Raw genomic sequence first — 11,362 nt, 5'->3', positions numbered from 1 at the left:
AACTTTAAGTTTTAATGATAATGACAAAATAAAGGGTAAAGTGAATAGTACCAGGTTTGACTTTTTAGTGTAAAAATGTGGTTTTTCGTTAAAGTGAACAGTACCATGGGCTTTTCGTTAAAGCTTCCTAAAAAATATTCTCTAAAGTGATATATCTAATATTTATTTATCAAACGGGCACAAAATCTTATATAAATAAATTTGAGAAGTGACAATATATGAAGACATATTTTGATTGAAACTCCATGAAAATGCTACCGACTTTTTTAATTAGATTTTCTCGATCTACCTTATCGACTGTTTATCCTACACGATGACGAAATTCGTCTACTTCTTATATGCCCTCTGTTTTCAAAACTGCAAAATAAGCAATTGAATCAGAAATTTCAGTCTCACAACCTACCCTCATTTAATCTTCTATTTGGAAAAAATGGGATACAAAATCTTCTCATGATCCCTGTAGCTTCTCTGCTCTTTCCGAAGAAGCACACCCACGCAGCCATACAGCAAGCAGTTCCACACGTAGGATTGCCCGGGGTCCCACAAAAAATCACGACAACAAAAATTCCAGAGCCCACCATGTACAACCAAGCAGAAGTTTAATAGCTTCTTCCATAAGCAAAAAATGTCCACTGAAAGAGAAAGACTTTGATCGACCTCAAGTCAATTACTGTTTCTCTTGTTTTTCTTAATCCTAAAATAACCCACCCAGCATTCCATTTGTCCTACATGAAGGAGGATGGCTTCCAATGGAATCCCCTTCACCAGAGCAACCGCAAGAGGCATATTACTGCCAGTGGGATTCCGATTCCACCCCACAGAAGAAGAGCTGATCGGCCATTACTTGCAGTTGAAGCTCCGGGGAGAGGATTCCCTCGTCAGCGACGTCATCCGTGAAATCAATATCTGCAAACACGAGCCCTGGGACTTGCCTGGTAATTATTTGCAAAACCCCAGGTCTTAAATTTTCTTTATTTTTCTTGTTTCAAAGAGTCGGATAATCTGTATAATCTGTATTTGCCATTGGGTATTTGGGTTTAATCCTTACGTAACTTATTACCAAACCCAGTTCTTAAAAAATTCAATTTTTTATTTTATTTTTGGTGACAACTTTAGTAATGTGTAACTTATTACTAAGGGATGTATTCAATTGAGAATTTGAGAGATTTTAATGGATTTATAAATTCATGGATTTTTATGGAGTTTAATTGATTTGTAGAGATTCCATGTAAAATTTTGATTCAATTCCCTCGAAATCTCATGGGGAAATGTGAGATTTGTGGATGCTTAAAATACACTACAAAATCTCTTAAATTCCCTCAAATTCCTCAAGTTTTCCAAATTCTTTAAATTCTAATTCTAATTGAATACACCTAAAATGTTATAAACTTCTTTAAAATTCTAATTGAATACACCCGGATTTCTAATGATTTTAATAAACTATCTTAAAATCCTAATTGAGTACACATTAAATTTCTGAGAATCACCTAAAATCTTGATTAGATTCATTAAGAGAATTAAAATCCCTCAAAATCCCAATTGAATACACCCCTACAGTTTGAATCTCTGTTTAGGCAATTGGGTTTGATCCAAACGTAACTTATTACCAATACCAGTTCTTAAAGTTACTATTGTTTTTTCTTGAGTGACAATTTTACGAAGGTAAGAGATTTTAGCGCTTAACACTCTTCTGCGAGTTCGAAAAATTGTAAAATGTTCATTTTTTAAGTGGAAATAGCTGAAGATGGGGTGCGAAAATCGCTACCTTTTTACTGATACTTTTTAGTTTGCATTTGAATGAGTGTAAAAATTATGTGTTGGTTTGATCCAAATGTTGTGTTTTTATGCAGCTAAGTCATTGATAAAGTCGGATGATGAGGAATGGTACTTCTACAACCGACCAATTTACAAAAATAACAGCAGACACGACATCGAAAGGGCGACAAACACAGGCTTCTGGAAGATCACTGGCCGGGATAAAATAGTCACGGCTCGAGACAACAAAACTATCGGTAAAAAGAGGATTCTGACATTTTACCGAGGTCGCCCTCGTCAAGCCCAAATTACCCCCTGGGTCATGCATGAGTTTTACATCCCTCAAGTCAGTCCTAATGCCAATCGGGTCATCCTTCTCTTTCTGTTATCGGGTCTTTGTTAATAATGTTAGGGATATATGATGTACAATTTGCAGCATTGTATGAGGCAAGTTCTATACCGGAGGCTTGAGGGGTTTTCGTTGTGAAACTCAAGTCTATTTGGTTTGGTTCGAAGAGGTTTTGGTTTTGAAATCATTGGATGGATCAAAATCGAAACCCCTTCAAGCCAATTGGCTTGTTCTGTAAATGTGCAAAGTTCAGTGACTTTTGGTTGGAACCTTGTTTAATTTTCTGTTGGTGATACTTCATTACATAATTGGTTTTCCAACTTATTTGCAGAGGGATTTCGTTCTCTGTCACGTAAAGAAGAAATCAGGTAAGAATACGGATGTTTCAACCTGTGATGAAGGTGAATCTAGTAATTACAACAATGCACATGACTTTGAAAATCAACTGCAACCAGCACATAATATGCATGTTGAAGAGGTGAGAATGTCGAGCACGAATGGTGATTAAAACTTCTTCATATATATATATACTCGGAGCAAAAGAAACAGATCCAAAACCTTCGCTTGCTTGTTGTTCATTATGCAGGAACATAATCAGCCACCACCAAATCCGGACATTTTTCAGAGGCATATGGGCAGTATGCTTGGACATACGCGTGGTAATAATGATCACCATGGAACGCAATCTGCACCTGGAGCTAATGAATCGGATGGAGATTCAGAAGAGTTCGTAAATACAGTTATTGTTGACCCGTATGAGGCTTTCAGTGAACAAATAACTCACGCTAACGTCTTAAATAACTCCACTCTGCCACAGTCACCTAGTGTCACGGGATGACTCTTTAAGCCTTCCGCCCGTGCGGCACTTAGACTTGAATACCTCGACGAACAAGCTAAGTAAGCCTTCGAAGCCTCGCTTCCCCGGATCGAATCACAAAGAAAGCTAAGATAGCTTGGAGAATGCTAAGATCACTTAGAAGATGGGAGAAAGGAAGCTTTGTATTGAAAGTTAAGAGAACTTTACAATTGCTTACAATTCTTGGATGGTTTGGCCAAATGGCCTTACCTCCTATTTATAGGCCTAAGTCACCTCCTCAATGGAGGGTTCTAGAATCCCCTACTTACATCCAAAAATATCTAGCATAGTTCTAAATACAACTTGCCTAATCTAGATTATTCTAGGTGAGGTTTAAATATGTACACTTGTGTGGAATGTTCCGGAATGCCCTAGATTATCTTGAATGCTCCGCCACGTTCTTGATTTCTCCGGGACGTTCCAGAAGCTTCCATGAAGACATGGCTTCATGGGCTTAGATATATGATGTCTTGGGCATTTTCTTTGTTTTTAACATGCGGCCCGTGACATCCTCCCCCACTTAAGCCGTCGACGTCCTCGTCGACTCTTGCCTCTCGAATGTCTGAATCAAGTCCTTATATTGCCATAAGGACATCTCCTTCTCCCAGGTTGCTTCGGAGTATGGTAGCCCCTTCCATTTGACAAAGTACTCCACATGCTTTGGTTGTCTTGGTCGCACCACGACACGCTTGGCTTCAATGCTCTCCACTTCTTTGTCAAATGCCTCCGTCATCAAAGGGGGTGCTCGATGAGACTCACCTCGACTTGGTTCTTCATCGTCCGCATGATAAGGCTTCAAGTTGCTCACATGGAACACCGGGTGAAACTTGAGGCGGGGTGGGAGTTCCACAACATACGCGGCTTTGCCAACCTTCTTGATGATAGGGAATGGTCCCTCATATTTCCGCAACAAGCTCTTGTGCAAGCCACGAGTACTCTTGTGCTGAGACGCATTGAGCTTCACAAAGACTTGGTCGCCAGTTTGGAACTCCACATTCCTTCGCTTGCGATCCGCCCATTTCTTCATCTTCTTTGAAGCCTTCTCCAAATGAGCTCGAGCAAGTTCGTGGGCTAATTGCCACTCCTTCGTGGTTTTGAAAGCGGCTGGACTATTCCCCGTGTAGCCAGTCACGACCGTGTTCGGGGTCAAGGGTTGTTGCCCTATAGCCAACTCGAACGGACTTTTCCCCGTCGACTCCGAACGTTGCAAGTTATAAGAGAATTGGGCAACATCAAGTAACTTAGCCCAATCTCGTTGAGTGGCACTAACATAGTGCCGCAAATAAGTCTCCAACAATGCATTAACCCGCTCCGTTTGTCCATCAGTTTGGGGATGAAAAGCTGTGGAGAAGTCTAACTTCGAGCCAAGTAGTTTGAAGAGCTCCTTCCAAAATCTACCCGTGAAGCGAGCATCTCGATCACTGACTATGCTTCTCGGAACTCCCCAATACTTCACCACGTGCTTTAAAAACAAGCGTGCAGCTCCATATCTGGTCACCATCGCCGTCTTCGATTCGTCTCCAGGGGCTATCCTCACTTGGTAGTATCCCGATCGAAGATCTAATTTTGTGAAGTACCTTGCTTCACCAAGTTGATCGAATAAGTCGGCGATCAACGGAAGTGGGTACTTGTTCTTGATGGTAATCTTGTTCAATGCTCTATAGTCGATGCACAACCTTAGGCTACCTTCTTTCTTGCGTTGGAACAAGACAGGTGCACCATATGGGGACTTGGAGGGTTGGATGTAGCCAACATCAAGCAGCTCGTTGAGTTGCTTCCTCAATTCCTCCAACTCGGGTGGCGACATCCTATAAGGTGATTTGGAGGGAGGCTTAGCACCAGGCTCCAACTCAATTGCATGGTCGACCTCTCTCCTTGGTGGCAACTTCTTTGGCAGTTCCTTAGGCATCACGTCCGCAAACTCCACAAGGACGTCTTCCACTTGTTTCGGTAAAGGCCCGTGCTTCTCCTCCCCTTCATTCAACATTAGGGTTGCAAGAAATGTGGCCTCGCCTTTCTTCCAAGACTTGGCAAATTGAATTGCCGACAAGTGCTGGGTACACTTCTTGGCTTGCCTTTCCAATGGCACTAGGCAAGGTTGTCTTCCGTCGGATAGGATACAGAAGATATTGTAGAATGGAATGGGAAAGGCTCGTACCTTGTCCATGAACTCTAACCCAATGACTACGCCATAGTCGTCCATCTTGACTACGGTGAAGTCGATTGTTCCCTTCCATGTGCCAATGTCTACGTGTACATTGCGCGCAACTCCAACAATGGGGGTGGCAGCGGAATTTACCGTCTTCACGCTACCGGGCTCCTTGGTGACTCGGAGGCCAAGCCTTGTGGCTTCCTCCGACGTCATGAAGTTGTGTGTTGCTCCCGTGTCCACCAACACACGCGTCGTCTTGTCACCAGTCTTGACGTCGACGAACAATGATCCTCCCCCAACTTGAGCCTTAGGTTGTGGGAGGGTTGTCTGGATGGCATTCAGTAGACGGATGCATCCCATCGTTGCATCGTTACTCTCCTCGGCCTTGTCCTCCTTGAAGGCCATGGCCTTAAGGGCCTTCTTTTGTGGGCAATCTCGCATCATGTGAGGGCCGTCGCATAGGTAACAAGTGGGTTGCCAAGACTTACCTTTGCCTTTGTCATGCTTATCGGCTTTCTTCTCCTTCGGTTTGCTTGTCTCGGCCTTGTCCTTCGGCTTATGTTCTCCCCCACTTCTCTCATGGTTACCCCTCTTCCCCGTGGACTTGGAATCACCTTGGTGGCTTGATTTAAACTCAATCAAGGATTCAGCGGCGGCAATGGCATCAGACAATGTTTGCACGTGCCTCCTTTGTAGTTCGAGTTTTGCCCAATTTTGCAGTCCACTCATGAAGTACATGAGCTTGTCTTCCTCTAACATGTTGGGCACCTCGAATAACAAGCTCACGAAGGCGTTGACATAGTCTTTGACGCTCCCCGTTTGCTTGAGCCACCTTAGTTTCTCCTTGGCTTCGTACTTGGCATTTTGGGGATAGAAGTGCAACATAAGATCTTTCTTAAATTCATCCCAAGTGGTGAGAGAGAACGTACCTTGCTCAATCTCCATGCTTCGGCGACGCCACCACATAAGGGCATTGTCAGCTAAGAACATGGTTGCCGTTGAGATTTTGGACTCGTCATCTTCAAGCTTTAGGTACTTGAAGTATCGCTCCACGTTCCACACGAATGTGTCGAGCTCCTTTGCTTCCCTCTTCCCATTATAGGATTTGGGTTTAAAGGAGTCGATTACCTTGGAGTCCAACGCCTTGATTTCCCTCGACCCTTGCACGAATTGCTTCACAACTGCTTCTTTACAAAACGCCACATCTCCCTTAAGTTCTCTTGTGTCCTTTATCTCTTCTTGAAGCGCCACAAACCTTGCCTCTATGTTGTCAAGGTGAACCTGGACTTCCCTCCGCATCTTGTCTGCCATGGTGTTGAGAGCGCCAAGGAGCTCATCTCGTAGCCCTTCCACCAAGCCACGCAATTCATCCTTACCATTGTCCACCATGGTTTGGATTTCCTCCTTGTCGACAACGTCCTCATCAAGTCGAGTATCGAACTCGAGTATGGTTCGTTCCACCTTCTCGAGTCGCTCTTCCATGGTCTCCATCGATGCTTGCAAGTCCTTTAACTTTGGCTTGCTCTTGGCAACGTCTTGGACCTCGGCAGTACGCTCCCTTTGGTCGGAGACTCCGGACACCATCTCTCCACTTGCCATATCCTACTTTCCTTCAAGTGATTCACGAGCTTGGCTCTGATACCAGCTGTCACGGGATGACTCTTTAAGCCTTCCGCCCGTGCGGCACTTAGACTTGAATACCTCGACGAACAAGCTAAGTAAGCCTTCGAAGCCTCGCTTCCCCGGATCGAATCACAAAGAAAGCTAAGATAGCTTGGAGAATGCTAAGATCACTTAGAAGATGGGAGAAAGGAAGCTTTGTATTGAAAGTTAAGAGAACTTTACAATTGCTTACAATTCTTGGATGGTTTGGCCAAATGGCCTTACCTCCTATTTATAGGCCTAAGTCACCTCCTCAATGGAGGGTTCTAGAATCCCCTACTTACATCCAAAAATATCTAGCATAGTTCTAGATACAACTTGCCTAATCTAGATTATTCTAGGTGAGGCTTAAATATGTACACTTGTGTGGAATGTTCCGGAATGCCCTAGATTATCTTGAATGCTCCGCCACGTTCTTGATTTCTCCGGGACGTTCCAGAAGCTTCCATGAAGACATGGCTTCATGGGCTTAGATATATGATGTCTTGGGCATTTTCTTTGTTTTTAACATGCGGCCCGTGACACTAGGAAGGTGTATTTAAAGGATTGTGGAGTAAGCAGTGGCTCAGCCACAGAAGTACAACATGCAGTTGAACTTGAAGAGGTAAAAAAGCGTTCTGCTAAAACTTCGCTTAACTTTTTGGTACTGGAAGCTTTGGAAACTTGCTCATGTTTTCTGATTATTATTATTTTTTAGGGCCAGTCCCGGGGCGGGAAAGGTGTTACGCTTCGTAACCGGATCTTAATACAGGCTGCTTCCTCTACCAATGTATTACCTAAACCTCAGACTGATCGTCTTCAATCAGTCAGTGATGAAGATTCTGGTGCATCAAGACCCATTAAAAAGAGTGCTTCCTCTGTGGATGTAGATGCAGATAGCCTTCAGATTAACTCTATTCAGTTAGCCTCCGACGAATACTATAACAATGAGAGAAGAACATATTCAACAAGTGCCCTCTTAGCACCAGGCAAACCTAATGAATTAGAACAGCAGCAAAGCAAGGTGAGTGAGAGAACCCAAACTGCAGCACGGAGAACATGAATAATGTTTCTTTGGAGAGGCTATTTCCACAACTTAATCTGGTTTATTTTTGCAGGCCAAAGTAGCTGCAGAGCGTCGAGCTGCTGTTGATTTTCCCCCGAAGAGGAACTTTATAACAGAATCTAACAAAGACGCAGAGGCGGTTCAAGGCAATAATACAGAAAAGGGTTTGAAGCAGACACACAATGCAACCACCGCCGGCAATTGGATGAGCTGTTCTTTCATTTCCTGGGAAACTTTCCCCCCATTAACAAGTCCCCCATCAGTATACCTTTTCAACACGGTTCTAGGTGCGATATTGTTCTTTGTTTTTGCTTGGGAAGTAGTTTTATACGGGCAGTGGTGCTAGATGAGCGTCACACAATGAGTAATGCCAGACTTAGTGGTTGCTTATTGCTGCTATAAAATGTGGGAGTACCAGCCATGTTTTGCAGTGATGAAATGTTTACATTTGGCATAGCCTATGGTAGGCCTGGCATTTTGGACCCAACCCGTTAACCCGACCCGATTCAACCCGTTAATATTTGTATTTGGATGGATGCTTAATGGATTGGGTCGCTAACGGGTGAACCCGTTAACAACCCGTTAAATAACGGGTCACTTTGGGTCAACCTGTTAGACCCGTTAGGACCCGTTAGTTGAGGATATTTTAGTAATTTTAGTAAAGTCTTAATAACAAAAAATAAACTTTATGCAAAAAAAAAAATTGTTAACGGGGGTTAACGGGTGACCCGTTAGCTTAACGGGTCGGGTTCGGGTGACCCGTTAACTTAACGGGTCGGGTTGAACCCGATCCAAACCCAATAAACCCGACCCGTTTACAGGTCTAGCCTATGGAGTTTGACATGTTTCTGTTTCTACGTACCAGATGTAATGATGTATGGCTGGTACTGGAATCTCGGTACGGTATATTGTTTTTTGTTTAATCATTTGGTAGCGGGGATTCGAACTCTTAGGATATTTTCTTGAAATTGTAAAAGAGAAATACGGTTAGACCATGGTAGTGTTAGAAGTTGAGATGTTAAAGAAATCATATGGAAATTCAAACTCTTGGGATATCATTTAAAATTGTGAAAGATAAATACTACTGGACCATGTTCGTGTTGTTAGAAGTTGGAAGTTAAAATGTTTTTGTTTTCCTATAATAGCAAAAGATAAAAAAGAATGGGGTGAGAGAGGCTCGAACTCTCGACCTCAGGATCACTCAGAAGCTATGAGACCTACGCGCTAGCCAACTGCGCCACCACCCCAACGCTGTTCAAGGCTGTGTTATGTACAATTTAAACGGAACATGCAAAATGTATTACATAACTTTAAAGCCCACAACCATCCTCAAAAACTTTGCTTGGTCAAAAATGGTTTGAAGGAGACCTGCATTACCAGTCAAAATTGATACTTAAAAAGATTACGCCACAATTTGTGGGCCAAGATATTTATAAGCATATGAATATTTACATTTTTGTCACATTAAATATGACTCACAAGCTCCCCAACGTAAGTGCCATAATGAGTCCCCAGCCACCGCGTCAGTGGGGTATATTATATATACCGTATATATTTTTCTGGCGACGAAAATTTTCAACTTTTAACAAATAGTTATAGATGCACATTTTCAATTTCAATTATGTTTGTTGTGTGAGTTTATTATGTATTACACATGTATACACAATAAAATTAGAGAATTTATAAAGAGTTAAACACTTATTCTTTTATGAAAGTTACTACTAGAGAAGGACCTTGAGGCTGTAAAATTAGACGGGCTAGTTACGAAAAAGTTTGTTGGTCGAAAAATATGGTAAGATTGAGTGATAATTATGTAACTTGAGATAAAGATAGGTCATGATTTTGGAGAAGAGGTACTTGAGACAACATGGTGAGGAAGTAGTTGAGACGTGTGAGGGAAGTCTTAAAGCCCTATTGGATATCTCCATTCTCCAATAACAAAATTCTGAAATATATATTTTTTTATAAAGAGGGAGGAACCAAAGGGATTCCTCCACCCACATCAACTATGACATCGCGTTATATGTCTTTCATAAATGAATGATGTTTTATGAATGATGTTAGAGAGATGAAATTTTTAGATTATCTTTTGTAAATTATATAATGTGGTAATTGATGGTTGGACTTCTTTAACTCATTAAAATAAGAGCTCAATCATTAATCGTCACATCATGCAGTCTATAAAAAATGGTCTAAAAATTTAGGATCTATTTGGTACTCTACTTGAATCCAACTTTTTAAACTCAAAAATAATTTTCAAGTTTTAAGCCTTAAAAACTTGTTTTGGTAGGACTATTTTCAAAAACTGAACTTAAGACTAACTAAAAAATATAGTATATTCTCTAAAAACATAAAAAGTGAGTTTTTAGAGTTTTTAAACTTCAACTCTCTCATTTCTTTTTTCTCCCTCCTCCCTCTCACTCCAAATCTCTCTCTCTTTTTTCTTCTCTCTCTCCTTTTTTTTTTACCTTTTTCGTCTCTCCTTTAATCCGCTTTCTTCATTTTCTCGGTTCTTTCTCTCACTTCTCTTCCTCTCTATCTCGTCCAATTCTCTCTCTTTTTTCTTTTTTCTTCAATCATCTCTTACTTTCTTTCCTCATCTCTCATCTTTCTCCCTCTCATGTGACCCCCTCTTTTTAGATTTCTTTGTCTAGTTTAAGTCGCAAACCAATCAAATTTTTGAGTTCTAAAGAAAGTTGTTTTAAAGAAATAGTACGTGGTTTTATACTTTCACATGTGTTGCTCTTAAACTTCTTGTCTCAATTGCAGGTTTAAAAATAGAGCACGCTGCCAATTTGGTCATCAATTAATATCCGAGTAAAAATTAAGTCTTTTAAAATTTATTAAAAATTGTAAATTTCATCTCTATTATAAGATTCAAAGTTATTTTATTCAAATTCTATCAATTTAAATCACGTGACTTGCATATGATATACTTTAGGAGATCATACCGTTATGTATCGAGGATGAGTATTTTGGCTCCTTTTTGCGTGTTTAGAAGAGTCATGAAATGTAAAGGTTTTGGCCCTTTTTGAGTGAACTATTTGTTTTAGTGAAGCCTAGAGTTAATAATTTGGTTAGGGGACTAGGAGTATACACATGAATGCAGTTTTAAAGAATTGAAAACCATGGATGATCAACTTGAGCTTAATCTTCCTGAGTACTCTCTTCAAACTTCGAATATTACGCGATCTCCTTCTCCCTTAGAACATAAGATGATGATCTCGGTTAACTTGAACAAATTAAATAGAATAAAATATCGAAGTGAAGAGTGCAAAAGATGAAAATGATGCGTAAAAGTCACTCTCTATTACAAAAGTCTAGTATTATTACGAGTTACTTCAACCCATCATTTTTTACCACAAGCACAATTCATACTTATTTGTTATCGTTATGTTGAAAAAGTTAAAGAAAATTAACAAACAAAAACAAGGATCTGGATCCTCTCCTTAGCTAATGAAGAGAATCCTCCTGATCAAGTATTGTGAATCGTTGTATTTTCATCAAACGGTTATAATTATTATAATTTTAAAGTAACCCTTC

General features: G+C 40.9%; 1 protein-coding gene and 1 non-coding gene across 4 annotated transcripts; one reads left to right on the top strand and one right to left on the bottom strand.

The window, feature by feature from the left end:
• The first annotated feature begins 373 nt into the window (after positions 1-373).
• On the top strand, positions 374-8,863 carry LOC103439460 (NAC domain-containing protein 69-like). 3 transcript variants are annotated; one of them, XM_029105780.2, is made up of 8 exons: positions 374-935; positions 1,851-2,101; positions 2,436-2,582; positions 2,691-2,929; positions 7,303-7,378; positions 7,472-7,777; positions 7,872-8,277; positions 8,648-8,863. In XM_029105780.2, the coding sequence occupies exons 1-7, from the start codon at positions 740-742 to the stop codon at positions 8,163-8,165; spliced, it is 1,509 nt and encodes a 502-aa protein (XP_028961613.2). In that variant the 5' UTR covers positions 374-739; the 3' UTR covers positions 8,166-8,277; positions 8,648-8,863. The 3 variants fall into 3 exon arrangements, with proteins under 3 accessions (XP_028961613.2, XP_028961612.2, XP_008376245.3); XM_029105779.2 differs by having other exon boundaries at positions 533-935; positions 1,851-2,122; positions 7,478-7,777; XM_008378023.4 differs by having other exon boundaries at positions 533-935; positions 1,851-2,122.
• A 118-nt stretch (positions 8,864-8,981) lies between these two features.
• On the bottom strand, positions 8,982-9,066 carry TRNAM-CAU (transfer RNA methionine (anticodon CAU)). Its single transcript is given in 2 exon segments — positions 8,982-9,017; positions 9,029-9,066. It is a non-coding gene; the product is annotated as a tRNA-Met (tRNA).
• Positions 9,067-11,362: the final 2,296 nt, after the last annotated feature.

The sequence above is a fragment of the Malus domestica genome, chromosome 07 (genome assembly GCF_042453785.1).
Source record: "Malus domestica chromosome 07, GDT2T_hap1".
In the NCBI taxonomy this organism is placed as follows: domain Eukaryota; kingdom Viridiplantae; phylum Streptophyta; class Magnoliopsida; order Rosales; family Rosaceae; genus Malus; species Malus domestica.
The sequence above is the reverse complement of the archived record's forward strand: the minus strand, read 5'-3'. Positions and strand labels throughout refer to the sequence as shown.